The 24,280-nt window shown below is 49.9% G+C and overlaps 2 protein-coding genes across 6 annotated transcripts; one reads left to right on the top strand and one right to left on the bottom strand.

Annotated features, from left to right (window-relative positions):
* Positions 1–1,633: 1,633 nt before the first annotated feature.
* LOC115846818 (putative olfactory receptor 1F12P) lies at positions 1,634–2,712 on the top strand. The gene is given in 3 exon segments (XM_030846006.2): positions 1,634–1,783; positions 1,786–2,372; positions 2,374–2,712. Coding segments are annotated over 3 exon segments (945 nt in total). The 5' UTR covers positions 1,634–1,764.
* Positions 2,713–4,592: 1,880 nt separating this feature from the next.
* On the bottom strand, positions 4,593–23,678 carry ZSCAN25 (zinc finger and SCAN domain containing 25). Of its 5 annotated transcripts, none has more exons than XR_011376730.1 (8): positions 23,635–23,678; positions 22,773–22,897; positions 21,034–21,450; positions 19,685–19,886; positions 18,982–19,073; positions 17,510–17,636; positions 4,790–4,941; positions 4,593–4,662 (listed from the first exon to the last, which is right to left on the bottom strand). XR_011376730.1 is itself a non-coding variant. In XM_060284816.2 (7 exons), the coding sequence occupies exons 3-7, from the start codon at positions 21,418–21,420 to the stop codon at positions 12,454–12,456; spliced, it is 1,641 nt and encodes a 546-aa protein (XP_060140799.1). In that variant the 5' UTR covers positions 21,421–21,450; positions 22,773–22,897; positions 23,635–23,678; the 3' UTR covers positions 9,780–12,453. The 5 variants fall into 5 exon arrangements, 2 of the variants coding, with proteins under 2 accessions (XP_060140799.1, XP_030701933.1); XR_011376728.1 differs by lacking the exon at positions 4,593–4,662 and adding an exon at positions 12,403–13,286 and having other exon boundaries at positions 4,831–4,941; XR_011376729.1 differs by lacking the exon at positions 4,593–4,662 and adding an exon at positions 12,403–13,286 and having other exon boundaries at positions 4,885–4,920.
* Between the last annotated feature and the right edge of the window lie 602 nt (positions 23,679–24,280).

Genomic DNA, 24,280 nt, shown 5'->3' with positions numbered 1-24,280 from the left:
CAAAACCTGATGTCTTCCGGGGAAATTATTCAAACCCTCTAGGTGTCAGTTTACTCATCTGTAAGATAAGAATAATAACACCTACCTTATATACGATGTGAGGATTAAATACATGCACATACATGCACACGCCTAGTCCTGTATATGACACGCAGTAGGTGCTCAATGTCAGCTCCCTAGGCTAAGGAGTTACCTTTCCATTTGACTAGAAGCTTCTGGGGAACAAGAACCATTTCCTTCACTGTTTTCTCATCTCTCACATCACCCAGTTTTAGAGCTGTTTTAATCAGTACTGATCAAATGAGGATTTAACCCATATTAAATACATGTTTCCCTTCATTCTTACTTTTCACCAAACAGATTTCTCTTAGCCTCCTGCATTTATATCTTACGGTTGTCCTTTACCAAAGATTCTTGCCTTTGGGCCACCAAATACTCAAATTCTTTAAAAAAAAAATCACATCAGTAAAACATTCATTCAAAACGAGCCATTTATTTTCCATACTAAGGCATAGCTCAACAGAGGCCAAGAGCTCAGCTGGGTCCTGCTGCAGAGCTGAAATCTCCATCCCTGCTGTACGCTGCCCAATTGAGCTGGTAAGCTCCTTTGCTCCAAGCAAAATGGCGGCACAGACAAAGCCTCCCAAGACCGTTTACCCCTTTCACTGCCTGCCCAGTTCCCAGGTGGGCCATACCGATTCCCATAGCTTTTCCAGACTGATTTCCCCCGTCAGCTGTTCCCCATCCCCAAGCAGCACAGTAACTCCAGCTGCTTCTTTCTCCCCCTCCCTCTTGATGATTTACATTCTATAGGACCCAAATCCCAACTAACTATGTCTTGTGAAGCACTGAAAAATCATTTCTATCTAGTGAAACTTCAGCTGAGCTCGCACTGAACTGTTACGAACTCCAACTTTGAGGGATCCCTATGCTGCCCTGCTGCCCACTCTGTTACTCTGGGCAACGTTACACCTTCAGTTTCTCTTTGTAATCTGCAGGGGCAACTCTTTCCCTCCAGAGGTGAGGCCCTTCCTGGGCCAGCCCCAGCAGAAGGGTTGGCTGAGCTGTCCCAGTCAGCAGGCTCTTCTGTCCAGGTTTGCTCTGGCCAACTCCATCCCACAGCATCATCACCAGGACCAAGGTGGCCCAGAGTCGGTGACGAGTGGCAGCCGGAGCATCTTGATCCCTGGGCTCCATGTGGGTGGAAGAACATGGGAGATAAAATACTAGTGGGGAAGGAGGTTTGTGCGGAAGGAGGATGTTTACGAATATTACCCTCAGGTTCCACGTATGTGCCACGGTGGTTCCAGAATCCTGTACAGCAAGGGCCTTCGGGTGGCAATCCTATTGGGAGTAGGAGGAAATTACATTCCTATAGCTCTTTACTTACAACATCACAACAAAGAATGAGAGTATGACAGAATTTTGGGGGGCTAAGACACCCTAAGTACCCCCCTTGTTGCCACCACTGGGTACCGGGCCGTATGTCACAAGGATTCTCCTTGGAGAGACGGCACATGGGGCTTTGTGGGGCTCAGGTGCAGTAGTATTTTGGTGGCAAAATCACTAAAATCCTGACTTTGGGATCTGTTGAGGCCACAGGACTCCCTGGTTGATAGGTAGAGAGATTTCTTTTGGGTTTCTACCAAATGAACACAGAGATGTGAGCTGAGGGATTATATGAGGGAAGGAGGGAGGCATGGGCGTCTCCATCTTCTCTAAAGTCTGCTCCTGGTCTGGCTCTCCTAGCAGGACCAGCCAACCATGGAGAGGCGAAACCACACACAAGCGCCTCTGCGTTCATCTTCCTAGGGCTCTCAAGCCAGCTCGAGAGGCAGGAGCTGATCTTCGGGCTCTTCCTTGTCATGTACCTGGTCGGGGCCGCAGGGAACTTGCTCATCATCCTGGCCATTGGCTCAGACTCCCACCTCCACACGCCCAAGGACTTCTTCCTCAGCGACCTCTCCCTGGTAGTTTTCTGCTTCATCTCCGCCACAGTCCCCAAGATGCTGGTGAACATCCAGACACAGACTCAGTCCATTTCCTATGGCTGCTGCCTAGCCCAGATCTACTTCTGCATTTTGCTTGTCAACATGGACAGCTTCCACCTGATGGCCATGGCTTATGACCTCTACACAGCGACCTGCCAGCCCTTGCACTACTCCACGGTGATGAGTATGCCAGTCTGTGCCCTGATGCTGGGGAGCTCCTGGCCCCTCGCCAACTTCCACTCCCTGCTACACACCCTCCTCATGGCCCGGCTGGAGTTCTGTGCCAGCAACGTCATCCCTTACTCCTTGTGTGACCTTGCTCCCCTGATCCAGCTCTCCTGCCCCAACACCCAACTCAACCAACTCATGATTCTGCTGGAAGGGGGACCTGGCGGTCCTCATCCCCTTCCTTGGCATTCTCGTCTCCTACATCCACACTGTGTCTGCTGTGCTACAGGTGCCATCTGCCCGGGGCAAACCAAAGGCCTTTTCCACCTGTGGCTCCCACCTTGCTGTGGTCATTCTCTTCTATGGGACCATCACAGGGGTCTACCTGAGTCCCTCATCCTCCCACGCAGCTGACAAGGATTCTCTGGCTTCAGTAATGTAGATGGTGGTCACCCCCATGCTGAATCCCTTTATCTACTGCCTGAGGAACAAGGACATGAAGGGAGCTCTAAGGAAACTGGTCAACCTGAAGGCTTTATCCCATGGGCTGTGACAGCAGAGCTCTCCTTCAGGGCCTCTGTGCTAGAGGAGGATGAACCCCAGGGACAGGCTCCACACAGAGAGGGTGGGAGGAGCACAGACCTCATTGTCCTGGGTTGTCACCATGGCCAGGGAAGCCTCTCATTGCTCCATAAGTAATCTGCAAGTCCCAAACTTCTTGGCCCCTGCACTGACTGCCCAGACTACCAAAGGGGAATAAACTCTCCCGTAAAGACAGGACCACATAAACAGGTATAAACTAGCTCTATCTGCAGACCTTCTGGAGGGGGTTCATGTGAAGGGTGAGCTCATAGGAATCTGTGACCTATGCTGACAGCCTGTGCCAAAGAGATGCCCTCTGAGTGCCCCCATGCACCCCACAGAGCCTCAGACCCTTAACCCTCAAGCATCCCAGTTTCCAAACTCCTCCAGTTCCTCCACCACCACCCCACACTCTGGGTTGAACCTAGCTTTGGAGACAGGCTTCACGGTCCTCCTCAAAGCTGTCCCACTCTCGGCCTTGGGCCCTGCCGGGTGGAGCTCCACAGCTCTACCTACTTGTATCAGGAATGCCTATAATGACTGTCGCAGCTGACCACCTACGCAGGCCCCATACTGTCCCACTTATGTGCTTTTCTTAGGAAAGAGAGGTCTGCTGGCCACACGGTAAAGAGAGAAGAGAGGCTAGACTTAGAGCTGGTTCTCTGGGTGTGAAGCACATAAAAGGCATGGGCCACAATAATCCTTATGAAGGTGCTTCTCTACAGGAAGGACCTGGAGAAGGAGACAAAGGGGAAAGGCCTCATGTAACAAGTTTATGGCTGAAGAAGTTGTATGTGGCCTCCTGAGCAACAGGATGATATCCTAGGCTGCAAGGGGTATGGCAGAGCTGGGAGAGCATTACCCAGAAAGTCAGCACAACGGGCATCCAGTCCTGGCCCGTCCGATTACCAGCCATTTGACTCCAGTCCCTCTGAAATTGACCATTCTACCAAACACACCGTGCATTTTTGTCCCTCTCATGCTATTCCAGCCATCCCATTTTGCTCATTTCTATCAAAACTCTCGCTGTCCTTCAAGCTCGCATAAAATACCACGCCCTTCGTGAAGCCACCTCGAGTCTCCCCAGTCAAAAGGAAGTATTTTTTTCTCCTCTGGAACTCCATATAATTTGAATTCTATTATAGCCCCTTTCATGCTCTGCTTTGCATTCTTCCACTTTGCAGAGTTCACCTCAACTCTACCCCAAACAGGATTGTTGGAGTCGAGTTTAAAGATTTTTTTTAATTTTAATGTTTTGATTTAAATTGACAGCAGACATGGAAAAAGAACACTTATGGCCTTTCTCCCCATGATTTTGCCTTAACCAATACTTTTATATTTCCCCAACACCAGACAAGGAAAAAGAGTTTACCAAGCTGGTTGATCAGAGCCCAAGGAGTTCTCTGGTCCATATTTTATGAAGGGCAGTGTGCCCTAAAGGGTCATCATCCAGGCATGAAGCTCCCTTCCTTCCAGTCTGGCCCCCGACTGCTCATCTTCTATCCGTATGTCTGGTTGGAGTCTCCACTTAGGTCCAGTCACTTCTCTCGCTCTCTGTCTCTCTCTCTCCCCACCATGCCTGAGCACACAGGTCCTCAATTAAGATCTGGGGCTGAGAGTGGGAAGCAAGGGAGGCCAAAGCTACTTTTCAGCCCACCTTTTACCAGTGAGCCCATGATGGAGGTTACTGGGTGTAACTCAGATACTAACAGAGTTGTACTTTGGCTCAAAGTTTGCTATTGTTCCTTGAACATATTGTTTCCTTGGGATCCCTCAGGAGTTGGGACTATTGGATTTCAGCTCTCCTGGGTCTCTAATCATAAAACTACAATAATAGCCATAAAATCTCACCTCAAACCCATGAAAATGATGTGAAGAAAAGCTGACGTCAGCATGGAGAAGAGGTCTTCGTATGCATTTACTATAATGGTGAATAATACAATGGTTTGGCCTCAAGGTAAAAAAAAAAAAAAGAACAAGAAAAAGATTTTTAAAAAAAAGTTGGGGGGGAGGCAGTGACAAATAAATTTGAAAGACCTTCAACTGACCTTGCTCATCCATGGGTTGTGAGGACACTGCCTGCTCTGATGCCTACTTTTCCAAGGAAGGGCGTAGGATAAGATAACCCTTCTCTTACAGCAAACACCATTTCAGCCTGGTTCAAGTCCTGGTCTGGAGGCTGTAAATAAGAAGGAATGACCTGCACACAGGTCAATTATAAAAAGTTCAGAAGCTCAGCCACTCTTATAGACTTGATAACATAAACCCAATCGTGTGAAGATACCAAAATGTTAACTTCTATTTAAAAATAAAATGTTCAGGAAGAAAGGGTAGGGGACTTCCCTAGTGGTCCAGCAGTTAAGACTCCAGCTCTCAATGCAGGGGGCCCGGGTACGATCCCTGGTAGGGGAACTGAGATCCCACTGACCACAACTAAGCCCGCGTGCCGCAATGAAGAGCCCACGCGCCACAAAGAAGACCCAGTGCGGCCAAAATAAATAATAAATTAAAATAAGTTTTTTAAAAAAAGAAGGGGAAAAAATAGTTCCATTATCTACGTTTTTAAAATAGTTTGTTTTTGTTTTTGCGGCACACTGGCCTCTCACTGTTGTGGCCTCTCCCATTGCGGAGCACAGGCTCCAGATGCACAGGCTCAGCGGCCACGGCTCACGGGCCCAGCCGCTCCGCGGCATGTGGGATCCTCCCGGACCGGGGCACAAACCCATGTCCCCTGCATCAGCAGGCGGACTCTCAACCACTGCGCCACCAGGGAAGCCCCCCCAGTTACATTTTAAACAAGTTCCCCAGGTGATTTTGATGTAAGTGGTCTTCAGATGACATTGAGAATCTCTGTTGAAAAGCATTGTTAAAAGATAAACTGAGGCATAGTAAAAATTTTAAGAGTTTATCTGAGCAAAAATCATTCCAGCCACAGGATGTAGGGGCAAGACATTCACAGAGAAGACAAGAAGGCAAAGGGAGGAAATTATTTGAGTGGCTATAGCTTAGGCTGCCTTATACAGGAAAGTCAAGTCGGCTGTTTGTGATTGGTTGTCCTTAGGTTTCGATTTTTTTTAACCTTGAGGCATTTACAGGCTGAGGTTTTGGCTTGCTTATATAGGCTGCCAAGGCTTTAGAATCACCTCTAATGGTCTCCTTGTTTAATTAATTTAACAGCATGACCAGTGATTTGAGCTACCATCTTTATTATAAGCTAAATTTCCATACAGAGCTGGGTCTGTTTCTGAACGCTGTATTCCACTCCATCCCTCCATGTGTGCTACCACCACGCTGTTTAAACTCTTGGTTTTTCCACCTCTTATTTTCCATTCTTTCCATTAGCACCTTAGAATGCTTAGAACTGAAGACTGGGAAAACCTAGTGGGAACACTGGTTCTCAACGATAAACTGCTTATCGTTCACTCTGTTCTTCCAGTTCACAGCACATGCTGAGCCCTTCCACAGGAGTCAGCAAAATGTCTAGATGATAGAGACCGGATTTTCTCAAATCCTTCACAGACGTGGAGATGGTGTAAGACGCAAACAGCTTCTGCAGGTGGGACTCAAGAAGGCAAATACAGACTTCTACCACCACTTTTTCCCAGTCTCTCTAAAAGCTAATATACCACCTTCTCAATAAAACACATTTTTTAACTAGGAAGGGAAAACATGAAGCAAGCTCTTACGTCTGCCCTATTTCCTGGTCTCTGGCCACTTAGACGGTGGTGCGCGTGGCAGTGATGGCAGACCTTTTACTGGAACCTCTCTGCTCCTCCAAACTGCTTCTCTTAAGTCCCTCTGCTTCTCAGGGCCCAACACCTGCATCACCCACCCCCTCTTCCATCCTCACTCTCCCAGCAGTTTAAATTCCCAGAGACAAACACAAGGAAGACAATTGCCTACCTTCCCCACTTTATAACAAATGTTTACTGAAATTTTTTATTGAAACAGGTCAGTCCTGGGAATGGGCTGGATAAGATCAATCTCTAGAAATATGCCCTTCACTGAAGATAATAAAGAAAAATAAGGCAAGATAGGAATATGAAATTGTAAGAAGCCCAAGTGAATTTCTTTGATTTGTAGAATTTCTAAGTGAATTCAACATAACTGCAATTGGCAGGACAGCAGCTACAGATGACTGCCAGATCGGGGGCCACTGGGGGGCAACTTGCTGCAGGGTTCTTCCCTCCTAAGGCACCCGCAAGAGAGCCTTCTAGCTACGAAAAAGGAAGAAATCCAGGTCTTTCATCCATTCAAGTATTTATGACTACTGTGGGCCTTAGGAGACCTTATCATGGAGGCAAAAAAGTTGGAACTGGCTGCCCTGTGCTTCACTGGCTCTCACTGCGCATGCGTTCACTGAGGATGGTGAACCTAGCCCCAGGAAAAAGCTCACTGCTGTGTGGAGTAGTGCAGCAGGTGCTTGCCTGAAAGGAACCCAAAGCAACCACCCAGGCTGCCTGTGATAGACCCCAGCACCCCATCCTGAGATTCCACTCCAAAAGCTCTTGGCTCTGCTTGGCAACACTACATTTAACCCACGTGATCTCTAGTAACTCCTTTGTTTTCTAGAAATTAGGCCAGGGCTCTTTAAGGTTAGCAGGAAATAGCTCCAGGCCTTGGAAGCCCAGTCCTTTCAATAGCTAAACCATCTAAGTCTTTTCAGCTCTTACCCTGAACCCCAAGGGCAGGGGTTCTCGGCCAGGGTCAGTTTTGCCCCCAGGGGACATTTAGCTAGGTCTGGAAACATCTTTAGTTGTCATCAAGTAGATTGAGGCCAAGGATTCTGCTAAACAGCCTACCATGCACAAAAAAGCCAGGGCAGCCTCCAAGACAAAGAATTTCCTGACACAAAGGGAGAATAGTGGGGAGGCTGAGAAACTTGGGCAGAGTTTAAAAGAACAAGTAGACTCTAGAGAAATGTGTTCTGCCAGTTCCTCCCTGTCTCAAAAGTAGACTTGAAACCAGCTTATTTTTTAAGAAACAAAGGTTCTCATACTTTTCCCTAGGCCGGGATAAAACAGGTACGGAAAGTATTTTTAGCACACTTAATCAGCCTGCAGACAACATTCACCCTGGCATACACTTTGAGAAGCAATTTTTTAATGCGTTAGCTCCCCAGGACACACCTTGGGCAGAAAGTTACCTGGTTCTGTTAACACCCAGGGGATAAAATGGGGTTTCTCTTACAAAGGTCACACCCCTTGGGAGTGGCACCTTTCCTGTCACAGCAGCATGGCCCACGACGCGCAGCCAGGCCCTGAAGTACACATTAGCCCTGTGTGAGGGAACTGCAGACACCCAATCATACACAGTGAAGGCTAAATATAAAGTGACCAAATATCCCTGTTGGTCCTGGAGTCCCATTTACACCACTGTCCTGACATAATTAATAGCACTTCCCTTCACTCTCAAAAGGGGCAGGAAATGCACAAGATGATCTTGTAACACCCTGTCACACCAGACAGCAAAGAAGCTATCAAAGATGATGAGGGTTATGTCCATTTAGGAGCCAACGTGAAGAGGTTCCCACTGGCCAAAAGCGAAATGATTTGAGGATCAATAAGAATAACAACTGTGGTGGATTGGTTTGAATTCATTAATGCATTTTGATTAAAAAATAATAATAACTGATCACTTTTATAAGAAGCAAAGCCCCCAGATCATTATTATTGTGAAGACAGGTAAATAAAGGGAAGGAAGAGTCAAGCATTTCCTTTCCTCTAGGAACTGTATCTAACAGTGAAGGGAAATTTCTTTTTTTTTTTTGAGGGGAAATTTCTTACAGAAGCTTTCCAGCTAATAAACGAAGAATCTTTTATAATCTTTTATAGAATTAATGAAATAAATGCATTTAAGCTCCCAACATCATATAATGAGAAACAACCAGACATGCCACCATCTGCAATGTGTTCTTGCCAAAGTGTGAAATACAAATCTGGCTACACCTCTACACCTAAGTTTTTAGTTAATCAGATGGCAGAGAGCTGTATTAAATTATGCCACGAGTATGCAAACAATAAAATTCAGAGTATGAGAAACTCCACAGGATAAATAATTCAGTTGTTTCAATAAATGAATTGCAAGGGGAGGGGAATTTCCCTGGCGGTTCAGTGGTTAGGGCTCCACGCTTCTATTGCAGGGGGTGTGGGTTCAATCCCTGGTCGGGGAACTAAGATCCCACAAGCCATGCAGCGCGGCCAAATAAAAAATTACAATTAAAAAAAAAATTTCTTTTCAAGGGGAAAAAGGGATAGGAACTATAGATTATTAGCCTTAGAAGACAAAGCAATAAATTAAAATTTACGGATCTTACTTTTTTTTTTTTTTTTTGGCTGCATTGGGTCTTCGTTGCTGCGCACGGGTTTTCTCTAGTTTTGGCGAGCGGGAGCTACTCTTTGTTGCAGTGTACGGGCTTCTCATTGCGGTGGCTTCTCTTGTTGTGGAGCACGGCCTCTAGGTGCACTGGCTTCAGTAGTTGTGGCACACAGGCTCAGTAGTTGTGGCACGCAGGCTCAGTAGTTGTGGCTTGCGGGCTCTAGGGCGCAGGCTCAGTAGTTGTAGTGCACGGGCTTAGTTACTCCGTGGCATGTGGGATCTTCCCAGACCAGGGCTCAAACCCGTGTCCCCTGCATTGGCAGGTGGCTTCTTAAACCACCGCGCCACCAGGGAAGTCTTCTTACTTTGATCTTAAAGAAGGTTTTTTTTAAATTGTGGGGTTTTTTTTTTAAATATTAATTTGGAATTAAGCAACTGCTCAGTTTCTTAGATATGATAATAGTATTGTGGGTTTTTGGGGTTTTTTTAAGAATCCTTACCATTTAGAGATATACACTGAAATATCTATAAACAACATTTGGGATTTGCTTTAAAATACTTCAACTGGGGAGGAAGATGAGGAGGAGGATGGGGTAGGGATAAAACAAGACTGGTTATGAGTATATATTAAAGTTGAATGGGCTTCCCTGGTGGCGCAGTGGTTGAGAGTCTGCCTGCCAATGCAGGGGACACGGGTTCGTGCCCCGGTCCGGGAAGATCCCACATGCCGCGGAGCGGCTGGGCCCATGAGCCATGGCTGCTGAGCCTGCGCGCCCGGAGCCTGTGCTCCGCAACAGGAGAGGCCACAACAGTGAGAGGCCCGCGTACCGCAAAAAAATAAATAAAGTTGAATGATGAATACATGAGGATTCATTTATCTATGTTTGAAATTTTCTATTATGAAAAATTCCTAAATAGAAAAATACAGAAAACAATATTTGACATTTGAATAGATACCAAAAATAAGGCTACTACAACTCCATGGGGAAAGATTTCTTCTGAGACTCTTTTGAGGAACTGTCCATGAGCTTTGTTCTCAAAGCGGACAGGGGAGCCCACGTGGGAAAGACAGCAAGGCCTCTTACAGAAGCTCCCTCAAGAGATCTCAGCTGACTGGAAACCCAGTGTATGATCAGAGAATCTACCACTTAATTCAGGTAAACAGAAGCCCATTGATGAGCAACTCGGAGGCCACGCTGGCCCCAAACTCCCCGCCTAGCTCTGGAATACAGACCTTCCAGAAAAGGCCAAACTCAGGTCAGGTCAGCCCCCACGTCACACAGACTACAGGCCAGAGGCTTAGGAAAAGCCTCTTACTGGGTTTGGCCTCCAGGTGGCTGTAAGCCTTGCCTGGCTTGTCTGGGGCATGGGGAAGAAAAGAGCTGACTCTGCATCTGGACCTCGATGTTGCTGAGAAGTAGCAGCCCAGCATCTCAGAGAATGGACATCTCACAGCGCCCTGGTCAGCGCAGCCTCATGGGGACAACTGAAGGGCCAGGAGATCATTCGTTCAATCAAAAGTAAACACCACGGTTATCTGCCAAGAAATGAGTGATAAAATAATGTTTTTCAAGGTGGACTGAGTAATGTAACTCTCTGTATTAAAGTCATTACCATTTACCTTATTTACAATGAAAAATGGGGGGAAAAAAATCCCAGTGAAAGAATATAATATCAAGAGGCACCATGAGACAAATCACATCTTGCAATTACAGGACACAGTCCAAAGACAGACTAACTTACAGTCCCGTCAGAAAACTAATCGCTCAGCAGCCGGTGTCCAAAGGCACAGCGCTGCGACACTGCGGCGCGGCCCAGGCCCGCCAGGCGGCCTCCAGAACGCCCAAGAGGAAGGAAAGCCGTTAACGACGGCGACGCTTAAGCACATGTACAAACGCCGCATCGCCTCATTTTTAAAAAATGTGTTTTTTTGATGCCTACAAACAGCTTTGTCTTTCGTTAATTGGCACTCATGCAAAACAGACTGCTACCGTCTCATCATCTCCAGGTGGCCCTGAGGACCCCAAGTACCTCTCAGATGACAAGGACCGAGATGCACTGAGGACGGAGATGATTCAGGAACAAGAGGTAGGTGGTGGCGAATGCATTTCAGGGCCAGCTGACAGGACTGAGGCACAGGCTCAGATGCCAGGTCCAAAGGGTCCCGGGGAACAGCCACGGGTTCCACTTTGGGTGGTTCTGAAGATCAAATACATTGACCAACACGTAAGCTCCACGAGGACAGGGATTTCCCACGCCACCTCCACACCCCACCTATTTTATTCATTGATGTACCTCAAGCACCTAGAAGAGTTCCTGGCACACTGTCGGGCCTCAGTAAATATCTGTGGAACGAGTCAAGTGAGAAAACAGGGAAGCAGCACATTTTATATATTGTAAAGGGCCATCAAGTACAGGGTATTAATACTAGTTCATCTTTCGGTCCCATTTAATTAGAATTTTATACAGACCTGGATGTTTGTTTAAAATACTCTGTTTATACACTGATCAAAAGCAAAATATTAATTTCCTAACAGATGTGTGGACAGTTGTTATTGTTCAAGGAATAATGGAATGGGGAAACCACCAACGAGTAGACTGTCACAGAGACAAAGGGGGCCGCAAATAAAGTAAAATAAAGGAGGCTGCCTGAGCGACCCCAGCTGGGAGGAAAAGATCAGGCACCTGGAGGGGCAGGGCAGAAGGAGCGCAGAATGAGCCTGAGAGGACTTCCTCTCTCTCGGCACTCGCTGTGAAGGGAACTGAGGGCGCTCTGCGTTATTAACGAGTCTGCTTCCAGGGCCCAATCACAAGCTCCAGGGGAATGAGGTCTCATCTGTCTCGTTCACTGCACTCCCAGAACCAGGCGCACAGTAGGTGTTATTTAGCAAATAAATATCTGTTAAATGGAAAAGAGAACTGGGGGAAGGGAGACAGAGCTAATGTTCTTGCAGGGACACAGCCCTCAGAAAAACGAGGTTCAAGCTGCCGACACGGGACAAGATTTCACCTTGACAACCAGACTCGCTCAGGAGGTGGACGTGAACATCCACTGAAGGAGAAAAACCAGGACCTGAACTGAAACTCCGGATACCGCTTCCTCAAAAAGGGTAAGAGAAAGTACGAGCACCACCTGGGTAGGAGACGTGAGATGCTGTGCCCTCTGGCCTCTCAAATAAACCAGGCCTCTCCCTTCCCCTATGTGTAAAACGAGTGGAAAGAAAATGGGTGAAAGCGCCTCTCTGCCCGCAACGTCCCTCGACGCCCCCAACCCTTCAATGAGTAAAGGGGGCACATCCTCCAATGAGGTCTCCCTCCGCCTGGTGGTTCCAGAAGGCCCCACCTTCTCCGGCACCTTCTGTGAGCAAAAGACGGGCATTTCGGCCAGGCGCCCTCACTGCCCTGGGGTCTCCTGGCGATGCTGCGTCTTCTGGTGCCGGTTGAGGATGGACCGCTGGTTGAAGCTCCGGCCACAGGCAGGGCAGCAATAGGGCTTCTCCCCAGTGTGGATCCTCTGGTGCCTGACCAGCCGCTCCCCCTTGCTGAACCGCTTCCCACACACCTGGCAGCCGTAGGGCTTCTCCCCAGTGTGGGCCCGCCGGTGCACGGCCAGGTTGGCATTCCTGCTGAAGCGCTTGCCACACTCGCAGGTGTAGGGCTTCTCCCCGGTGTGCGTCCGCCGGTGCACCTGCAGGTGCTGCCGGCGGCTGAAGCTCTTCCAGCAGTCCCCGCACTGGAAGGGCTTCTCGCCCGTGTGGCTCCTCTGGTGGACCTCCAGGTGGTGCCGCTGGCTGAAGGTCTTCCAGCACTCGCCGCACGCGTACGGCCGCCTGCCCAGGTGGGTCCGCTGGTGCTTCAGGAGGTACTCACGCAGCGCGAAGCCTTTCCCACACTCCCCGCAGCCATAGGACTTGTCTTCTTCGTGGGTCCGCTGGTGTCTGACCAGATTTGAGCTCCGACTGAAGCCTTTTCCGCACTCGGGGCACTGGAAAGGCTTCCAGAAGGAGCTGTGGGTCTTGAGGTCATCAGGCAGGGGGGCAATGCCGCGCTGGGGAGGGGGCGGCCCAGGCGCATTCCCCACCGAGCTCCCGGCCTCCTGCTCACAGGTTCTTCCGAGCTCCGGGACCTGGAGAGAGGCTTCCCCAAACCTCTCTGCCGGCCCCCGAGCAAGCGGCCCCTTGGGGTCTGCCGGCTGGGTCTTCGCCTCCTTTTCCTTGCTCCCCAGGCCTACAGGATAAGGGAGATACAGACCGATACTGAAACAGATCTGAAGGTAAACTTCCATGTTAGAACCTAGCTTCTAAGGGTGTCCCACTAAGAATTCCTTCTTTTTTCCTTTAACCAACAACCTCAGTACATTTGACTTTCTCTGACTCTAAAACCAGACATTCCTTTACTTTTTTCCATCTGTTACAGACTGTTTGTGTTCCCTCCTAAATTCACAGGTTGAAGCTCTAAGCCCCCAGGTGCTATTAGGAGGTGAGGCCTCTGGGCACTAATTAGCTGAGGGCATGAGGGTGGAGCCCCCAGGATGGGATTATGTCCTCTAAGAAGAGAAGCCAGAGCTGGCTCTCTGCACACACAGAGGTCATGTGAGCATGATCCTTCATGATGGGATTAAGGTCCTTATAAAAAAAGGAAGAGACACAAGATGTCTCTCTCCCTCAGCCACGTGATGACAAGGCAAGAAGGTGGCCACCCATGAACCAGGAAGAGAGGCCCTCACCAGACAACAAATATGCCAGCAACTGGATCCTGGACTTCCCAGCTTCCAGAACTGTGAGATATAAATGTCTGTTGTCTAAGCCGCCCATTCTCTGGTATTTTGTTACAGTAGCCCAAGCTCAGACAATCTCCATGCCCTTTTACAGAACAGTCTGCTAAATTCTAATGCCCTCCCTCTTAACTTCCTACTAAGTCAGACTTTGCTTTCCTTCAAAATCTAACTCAATGGTTTCCTCTAAGGAACTTGCCCAGATTACTGCCCCATCCTGGGTCTCATCAACACATATACTCAATTAGCACCGTTTATTCCACATTTACTTACGACTGACCTTGTTGCATGTGCTATTCTACGGTCATCTGAGATGTTCAGCTTCCCCAGGATCACAGACCTGTTCCAGCAACGGGGAGCTCCCGGCACTGCACGTCCTCCCTCAGCTCACTACCCCTGCTCGCACTGTGCCCTCCACCTCACCCTGTTTTATTAACCTGGGTCTCTGGGACCCTGGCACAGGGACTGACTCAGGGGAGACGCTTCATGACTGCCGGATAAGTGAATGAACCCAGTCTGTACCAGACTACCTCTACATCGGCGTATTTATTAGGACTGAAACGCCCTTCTACAAGTCCTTCCTGTGATCCCTCTTATACCCTCTCTAACTTAATAGTTGTTTACAGAAGATCAAGAGGAAGGGAAGGAGAAGAGAGAAAAGAGGTACTAGGGAGCAAAGAAGCCAAAAAGAAAAGAAGAGGGAAATGACAGGTGATGCTTAAACGGAAAAGAGTCGTTTCAGGCAAGCCCATCAAAAGATAAAGGGAGGGACTTCCCTGGTGGCACAGCGGTTAAGAATCGTCCTGCCAGGGGACTTCCCTGGTGGCGCAGTGGTTAAGAATCCGCCTGCCAATGCAGGGGACATGGGTTCAACCCCTGGTCCAGGAAGATCCCACATGCCGCGGAGCAACTAAGCCCATGCGCCACAACTGCTGAGCCTGTGCTCTGGAGCCCGCGAGCCACAACTACTGAGCCCATGTGCCACAACTACTGAGCCCGCGCACCTAGAGCCTGTGCTCTGCAACAAGAGAGGCCACCGCAATGAGAAGCCTGCGCACCACAACTAAGAGTAGCCCCCTCTCTCCGCAACTAGAGAAAGCCCATGCTCAGCAACAAAGACCCAATACAGCCAAAAATAGTAAATAAATTTCTTAAAAAAAAAGAATCCGCCTGCCAATGCAGGGGACATGGGTTCGAGCCCTGCTCTGGGAAGATCCCACATGCTGCGGAGCAACTAAGTCTGTGCACCACAACTACTGAGCCTGCACTCTAGAGCACACGAGCCACAACTACTGAAGCCCACACACCTAGAGCCCATACTCCACAACAAGAGAAGCCACCGCAATGAGAAGCCCGCACACCACAACGAAGAGTAGCTCCCGCTCGCCGCAACTAGAGAATGCCCACGCCCAGCAATGAAGACCCAACGCAGCCAAAAATAAATTAATTTTTTAAAAAAAAGATAAAGGGAAAAAGAACATTTCATGCCTCGTGATGTGATAAAATATGAAGGACACAGCTCTCACTTCTGATGTATTCTTTTATTTTGCACCTTTCACAAAAGTAAGTGTGCAAAACATAAAGAGCTGAAAGAATTTTCATAATGAAGATGACCATTAAATAGCAGCCACTTTAAGAAACAACATCACCAGAAGCCCCTCCCGTCCCCTCCCCTCCGGAGACTGGTGACACCATCCTGTCCCCAGGGTAATGTGTTATCCAGGCTTTTATCACCATAAAGTATGGTGATAAAGTTCCCAGGCTTTACATATCTGATTCACACATTGTGTCTGCTTCTTCTGCTCAATATTACGCCTGTGTGATTCACCTACATCGTGGTGTAGCTGTAGTTGCACTACATTCTCTCTCATCAGTGTACGATGTTATACCGTAAGAGTATATGACATTGTCCTTATTAATCTGCCTGATATTCATCTGGGTAGTTTCCAGGTTTGAGGTGTTATGTACAGCAAAATTAAAATTAAATGCAATGCATGAACCTAACTGGACGTGGGGAAATGTGAGTACGAGCTAGATATTATGTATCATGGAATTTATGTTTATTTTCTCAGGCCCAATCCTAGACAGTTGTCAGTGCAAGAGCGGCAATCACATGGGAAGAACTCTCAGGAAGACTCAAGGTTGAGACGGCTAGAGGATGCTATGCTTGGGAAGCAGACCTCCGGCTCACCCAGTCTCAGCGTAAACGTTAGGGAAGTACGTGGGTTGTTTTGAACCAGTGAGCGGATAAGAGGACAAGCATAAAGCCAGCGTCTCTAGAACAGTCAGAATGGCCAGGAGGGTGTAAAAACTTGCTGGGAACACAGTGGCGGCCTTGGCAGAGGCCCGTCCGCAGCGCCAGGATGAAGGCGCTAGGATGCCGGCACCTCCATGGGTGCACACGCACGGCTCCTGCGCTCTGCATTTACCTCGGAGGGGTTCCACGTCCTCTGCCATCACAGAAATCGCACATCGCTTCATCATGGGTGACAGCCTTGTACTGGACCCAGGCCTCCCAGTATACTGCCACTGCCACTACTCTGTGATGACCGCTAGTCAAAAATCCACATTTAACTTTACAGTCGGCCCTCCGTATCCAAGCTTCCTCATCCGCAGATTCAACCAACAGATCATGCGGGACTGTAGTACATATTCATTGAAAAAAACCCACGTGTAAGTGGACCCACACAGATCAAACCTCTGTTGTTAATGGGTCGACTGTACGACACTTTTGCATGTTTTAAGATGAAACATGTTTTAACATGTTTTAAGATGAAAAAAGACCAGGAGATGTCAGTACAGGTGAGTGGTCAGCACATGACTTACAAAGAAGTGATGAGAGGAGGAAGGAGAGAATCAGAGGGAACAAAGGAGGGGCCCCTTCGCAGCCATGGTTCCCCTCTCCCCACCGCCCACCCCATCCAAGCCGCGGGGCTGTCACCCCTCGTCCCTAGCCCTCCGCAGTGTTCACCGGCTGTCCCTGGTGGGCCCTCGGTGTGCACTTCCCAGGCTCACCCTTCCCTCCTACCTTCTCTTGCTGCTTCTCCCCCACAAGCACCTTTCCTCCCAGCTCTGACCCCAGGTAAAACCCGGCTGCCACCTGAGACGCCCGGCCAGGGCCCTGCTTGCTCTGCAACACCAGCCCACACCAGCCCCATCCACTGCTGAGATCCCACTGCAGCCCCGTGCCCTCCTGCACCCACACACTGTGGGCTCCGAGGTTTCATGAACGTCAGTCCTGCCCCAACACAGAACTGCTAATGTGGGGCCTGCACACAAGGGAGCGCTCCATAAACACAGGCTAGTGAAAGAGATCAGAGGATCCCCCTTTCGCTGCTTTTCTCTTGCTCTCAAGCCCTCAGTCCCCTTCAACTACAGACACAGTAGGAGTTCGTTCAGGGCATCCTAACGACCGACCTGTCTCATTTCAGCCAGAATAATTACCTGGTGTTTTCTTGCTCCTTGTCTGCTCCTCTCCTGACCCAGGAAAGCACCTCGCCAGCTCCTATGTGCCTTGGTCCACGCGCTTTCCACAGACCCATTTACTCATCTGCCATGATATTCCCTTCCTTTATCAGTAGCATCAGGTTCTGAAATCTGGGGCAAGGACAACAACCCTGACCTATAGCTTTCACAACTCCTCAGTTTCTTACCTCCGGGATGGAAACAGTCTTACCTGGAGGTGAGACCCCGCAGTCCTGGGGCTCCACGTACTCCCCAAGGCAGTCTATCTGGGCTGGGGTCACGTGCCTCCACTCCTCCTCGGGGAAAGCCAGGGCCATGTCTTTAAATGGGCCCAACCCCTGAAACAGCACAGGAGATGGCTATGGATAAAGAAATAATCCCGAGGCAGGAGCAGTGGAAAAGCAGAGAGACACAGGGGACGACATTCCAGGGGAGAACAGAGCAGGAAGACAGAAGGAATGCGGGTCCCTAGATGGTTCCGAGTGGGGCCAGAAGGGCCTCCCTCTCGACAGTTTAATGGCAGAGAACGATGGACTTGTCTGAGCCACTGTATTTTTGAGCCTCTGCTGCAGCCACTTGGCTGGTACCCAACAACTGCGGCCTCTAACTTCCACCGTTCAATCACCTCCACTCGATCCTCATGTTTGATGGAGACTGGGGGCTGCTGTTTAGCCCCTCAACCAGAACTGACTGTCCCTCAGAGATAAGTAAAAACTCGGGCTGGCCCTGCCTCAAAAACAACGTTGTGTTGAAATCAATGTGTCATCGTCATGACACCGTGAAGAACTACTGTGGTAGAAGGAGAGGCTCTGACCAAATTCAAAAACTTGGATGTCCTTTCTTCATCTCCTCTAAACAATATGCTTGGAAAACAGAAACAGCAAACAGCACAGGCATCAACCCTTGCCCAAATACGACTTTAGTGAGCTCAAACTTGAGTCACTTCTGGGAATTCCCACAGGAGGGGCCAGAGAGACCACTCGGCTCAGGGCTCCTGGGAGCGCCCACCCGAGTCGCTTCCCTCCTGCTGACGTGGGGGGAGGATGGGGTCCAGAGGAAGAGCAGCAGCAGAAGTATCCATAAAGCGCCTCCACAAAGGGCTACTGACCTCCTGGCCATCCACCACACCCTAGATCACGCCTCTGGGATTTCCACCACTAATGTCTTCCTCCTCACAATTACAAGAGTAATACTGAGTCGATGGAGGAAAAAAAGAAAAAAAAAAAAAAAAAGAGTAATCCAAATGAGTGAACTGAGCCTCATGCCTAGACCCTAAGGCAGGGGTCCCCAACCCCCAGACCGGTACCGGACCGCGGCCTGTTAGGAACCGGGCCGCACAGCAGGAGGTGAGCGGTGAGCGAGTGAAGCTTCCTCTGCCGCCCCCATCGCTCCCCATCGCTCGAATTACTGCCTGAACCATCCCCCCACAGCCATCCGTGGAAAACTTGTCCTCCACGAAACCAGTCCCTGGTGCCAAAAAGGTTGGGGACCGCTGGCATAAGGCTCAATTCAAATTAATAACTGAGGATGTAGTGGAGAAAACGAAGCTGTCACATCTATCAGAACAAGAAAGGTAGAATAATTCAACTCTGTGGACGGTGCTCTGCTGTGAGGAGAAATCTTGGGGAAGGTGAGCCTCATTCAAAGCGACATCACGATCCCTGAAGAGCAGTCACAGCTCACCTGGGATCCAGCTGTAAGGAACCCCACTGCCATCTCCTGGTCTCTGGTGCTCACTGCAGGGAGGCCAGGACCAGCCGGAAGAACTGGCAGAGCTGAGCAGGGAAACAAACCAGGAGCAGGATTAGCGCTGTCCTGCAGCAGCTCGTCCACAGGCGTCTAGTGCCTGACACAGAACCCCAGGAACCATAAGGAGACTCCAGACAGGTAGGTGTGGGTGTACCCTACCCTGTTCTAACCCTGTTCTCAGCTAGGAAAAAGGGCCCGACCCAATATGCGCTGCCCTTCAGGGCTGTTCACGCTCCCAAGTCACGCTACAGCAATAACCCCCCTTGAGATTCAGCAACACAATAAGTCACATGTCACTTTTAGGGATTCAGTTTATCTGCCCACTTAAAAAAAATATCCCTACATGTCAGCTACATACTTCCTGGCAGTTTCTAGAAGGGATGTGAGGGAAAGGAGAAGAAATGATAAGAGAGCGTGATACCAGATATCCCCCGCAGAAATCAGGAGATCGAGCTATAGAAAACAATTTCACTTCATCTGTTTTCTACTGAAGTCCAGGAAGTAGCCAGGAAAACCCAGAACTGCACGCTACAGGTAACTTAGTTTATCAACTGCAGGGTTTGTAAAGGAAAGAGGAGAGGGCAGGGCACAAAGCACCCTTCTCTGTGCCCTTTCTTCCTCACTGCTTGCAGCTTACCCTGCTCCTGGAAGGCCTGCGTCCCCTCTCCAGGATCCTGGTTGAGCTGCTCCTCAGCGCCTTGGTCGAGGCCTTGAATTCCTTCCCCATGGGGCAGCCCCCACTCGGGCTTGACCTCCACGGGCCCCAGGTGGACACTTGGCTCCCAAGGACCTCTGCAAAGTGCTGTCTCCTCCTGCTCTCCCTGCACACGGCACGGAACCTAAGAACAGGCCCCAACACCTATTAGAATGAGGCCTGCATAAGGCTGTTATGAAAGGAGTTGAATTAAAACCTAAAAAAGAGACCCACTGCAGCTGCAGGGGAGACAAAGGACAAGCCGGCTCAGCTCTTCCCCAAGACATGAGTGAGAAGGTGAAAAGGAGGCTAAACTGTCTTTATCAGGCGCTGAGCAACTTCTATGCATCCATGCCATTTTACAAGGGTCCCTTCTGCCCATGTCAATACTGATCAAATTCCACCATGAACAGTATCACAGAGAGATGTTATTATTATTCCAGTGAGAACTTTAGCCCAAAACACTCACTATTAGAGAAAAGATTCCCCAATTACAGATGCTGAAAGTAAAAAATACAAAGCCTAGACTGTGCAGTGAATCAGTGAGGAAAAAAACTGCTCTAGAAATAGCAAGGAAAACCAGAACTCACAAGAACAGGCCTTTCCTGGTCCACTTTTAAGCTCCTTGGTAGGGAGTAAAAAAACAAAACAACTCTCTTAGGACTATACAGGAAGTCAGGGGTGACTGCGGTGGGAAAAGGGAGAACAAAATGAAGACAGATTGTTACCTGCAAGCAAGACAGTAACGTTCAGTCCTGCCCTCTCTTTCCCAGACGGCAATCGGAAAACTACCAGAGAGGGACAGACACATGGCCAGAGTCCCAAGGGAGCATCTGAGATGCAAAGTCACTCACTACATGAGCCGTCTCAGCCAACGTCCCAGACGTGGAAACGGCACTGTTCCAGACAATGCTTCTCAGGAAGAATACTCACCAAGTGGAATTCCAGAATTCCCTGCATCACCACATGCATCTCTGCCCAAAGAGGAATGAGTCTACCAGGGCCCTTGAAATAGATCACAACTGCCTTCTTTGGACCCGAGGCTCACAAGGGAAATATGGCCAGGCCTCTGCCCTGATGACCAAAAAAGGAGCTGACAGCCCTTCCACCGGCCCTGCGTCTTCCCTGGGAATGGCTTTCCTTGATGAAAACTCCTCTGCCCTCCAAAATGTACCCCAGATGGTCGGGGAGCAGAGGAGGGAGATTCTGCGCCTCATCCACTCCCACTGCTTCCTCAAACCTCTCGCTTCCCGCACCAACAGAACGAGACCCAGATTCCCCTTCTCACCCACCGCCTTGGCCTCCAGGGCTCCCTCCGTGAAGCCCTCCACCACGGCCACAAGGGCTTTGCCGCTCTCCGGGCTGTGCTCCCGAATCCAGGCGTAGAACTCCCGGGGCAGGATGGTCAGGAACTGCTCCAGCACGAGCAGCTCCAGGATCTGCTCCTTGGTGTGCAGCTCGGGGCGCAGCCACTGGCGACAGAGCTCCTGGAGCTCCCTGAGGGCCTCCTGGGGACCAGCCGCCTCCTGGTAGCGGAACTGCCGAAACCTCAGGCGAAAAGTCTCCGGGCTGGGGCCTTCCCTCGCCCTGCCCCACGGCAACTCTTTCTCCAGTTTTACCACAGGGACACCCATTTGCTGCTGACGATCTTCTGCCATCCCTGGACACTCTTTAAGCATCTTCACACTCCCTCCCAGAAGACTGAGGGTCTGTTGGGAAGACCAGACAGACAATGAGAACAGCATAAATAAGACACATGGAAGGTCAGGTCATCCCAGTTCTGTTCTCTACATCAATGAAATTAGGACTTAGCTTATACCCACAAATAGCTTAAAATCTCAAGAGAGAGACAACACTACAATCATAGAAAAATATAAGATGGGTTATAACTAGGTTAGTCACCAGGGTCCACTCTTCCAACACTAAATATACATTTGACATGTATCTATGCCTGACCCACAGAAACCAGAAATACAACAGAGAACAAGATAGACAAGGTGCTTGCCCTATGAAACTCACATACTGGTACAGCAGACAGGAAAAAAAAAAAAAATTAGGGAATTCCCTGGCGGTCCAGTGGTTAGGATTCCGCACTTTCACTGCCGAGGGAACAGGTTCAGTACCTGGTGGGGGAAACTAAGATCCCCGCAAGCCCCATATGCTTGGCCAAAAAAAATGAAACAAATAAATTTAAATTATAAATGGGGATAAGTTCTAAAAACGAAGTAAGGAGGGTGTTAATGGGGACAATCAACTTGGAGATGTGGGGACTTCCCTGGTGGTCCAGTGTCCGAGGCTCCTCGCTCCCAGTGCAGGGGGCCTGGTTTTGATCCCTGGTCGGGGAACTAGATCCCATGTGCCACAACTAAAGATCCCCCACATGGCAACCAAGATCCCGCGTGCCACAGCTAAGACCCTGCGCAGCCAAATAAATAAATATTTAAAAAAAAAAAAAAAAACCTTGGGCTTCCCTGGTGGCGCAGTGGTTGAGAGTCCACCTGCTGATGCTGGGGACACGGGTTCGTGCCCCAGTCCGGGAAGATCCCACATGCCGCGGAGCGGCTGGGCCCGTGAGCCATGGCCGCTGAGCCTGCGCGTCCGGAGCCTGTGCTCCGCAACAGGAGAGGCCACAGCAGTGAGAGGCCTGCGTACCGCAAAAAAAAAAAAAAAAAATTTGGAGACTTGGAGAAGGCTTTTCTGAATAAATAATGCTTAGGCTAAGACCCAACGAATGAATGAGATGAGCCAATGATTGAAAGAGCATTCCAGGCAAAAGCCTTAGGGCTAGAAATTACTCTGCAGTCTGAGAACACGCCCCAGTGCAGTGTGGCTTCAGCAGGGTGAGGGAGGGAAAGAGCTCAGAGGCAGGTGAAAACCACATTACCGAGGGCCTGGGCACACACTAAGAATTATGGGCTTTACTCTTATTCCTTATTTTAGTGGGGAGATACATGTTCTTCAAAGGTCACTCTGCCTGGGAAGTGTCAATAGAGAATAGATAAGAAGGGTCAAGAAGGGAAACTGCGCTTACCGTGGTCCAAGCAGGAGATAAGAGACTTAGATCAATGTGGTGACAGAGAAGCAGACAAAGTTAAGACAGCTGGGAGGTAAAACCAATAGACATGCTGGTGGCTAGGATGTGACGGTGTACTCAGCCTAAAGAAAACAACAGAACAATATATATATATCATTACTTTAATTGATCAAAAGATTTCTAACTTGTGTAGGCTTTACCATTCAGAAAGCATGTGAGCACATACTCTCATTTAATACTCCAAGTGTCTGCTTAACATTCTATTGGAAGTTTCTGTATCTACCTATCTACCTAGGTATCTACCTACCTACCTACCTACCTATCTTAAATCTATTTACATTTTCAGTCTATTCATCTTCTCTGCTGCATCAATTGAGATTTCTCTTTCCTGGCTTTCTAGCTATTGCATTTGTTCATGGTTGCATTTACCGCATTATAGTACGAATGTTTACCCCTGTGTCTCCCTCCGTCTGCCAGATTCCCTTTAGTCAGGAAAGGTCCTCACTCATCTTTTACCCCTAGCACTCGACAAACAGGCTTCCCATGGTTTCTTTAAATGAGCGTCTGGTTCTAGAACGACCACTCTCACTCTTCACAGTGTTCCGCTTTGGTTCAAGAGATCAGGGTCGTGGACACCCCTCCGTTAAGGCAACCCTGGCCGGGCGGGATCAGCCTGGCTCCTACCTGAGCCCAGCGCGGTGCGGCCCCCCGGGTCCCGACCCGCAAAGACTCGGTGCCGCGGGAGTCAGCTCCGGGGAGACGCGCCGCCCGCGGGGACAGCCTCGCAGCTGCCGAGGCCCGCAGCAGGCCCTCAGCCCGGCCCCGGATCTCCGGCCACCTCCGCCCCGCAGCCCCGCACCTGTGCCGGGCTCGCCCAGGCCCGCGGCGGATCGGAAGTGGGCGACGGACGCTGTCAGACAGGTGCGTCAAGGAAGGGCCCCTTCCGTTTCCCCTCTAGGACTCTCGGAGGCCGGTGCGTCTCGATGGTCGCTCGTCCCCGGGGACCGTTCGGGAGCGCGCGCTGGACCACCAGGGGCTCCTACCCCGCCTACCTACTCCCTTGGAGGCTCGCAGTCGCCAGGCCCCTTTGCGCCTCCATGCCTTTGCACCTGCGTTCCCCCGGTGGGAAGGACCCTCCGGACGCACCGCCGGGTACCGCGCCTCCCTCAAAGACTTTAGAGACCCGTCGGTCGACAAGTGTTTATTGCAGCCTCCGGCGCTTTTTGCGAGGGTTAGGGGCGGAGGGTGATGGAGGGTAGCACCGAGTATTGTGGGTTCACATAAGGGGCCTCCACCCTGGGTAGTGTTGGGGGGCGTAGGCGCTAGTCAGGGAAGCCTTCCTGGAGGAACCGACGCCTGAGCACAGATTTGATGGATGGACCCAATAGTGAGGTCAGGTGCCCCCAGCGGAGGGAGCACGACGAGCCCAGCAAATGGTGGGGACTGGTGGCTTTCCCGCGCCCTCAGAGCCGCTAGAGCAGGCGGCTTAGCTAGGTAACCTGGAG

The sequence above is a fragment of the Globicephala melas genome, chromosome 15 (assembly GCF_963455315.2).
Source record: "Globicephala melas chromosome 15, mGloMel1.2, whole genome shotgun sequence".
NCBI classification, from domain to species: domain Eukaryota; kingdom Metazoa; phylum Chordata; class Mammalia; order Artiodactyla; family Delphinidae; genus Globicephala; species Globicephala melas.
The sequence above is the reverse complement of the archived record's forward strand: the minus strand, read 5'-3'. Positions and strand labels throughout refer to the sequence as shown.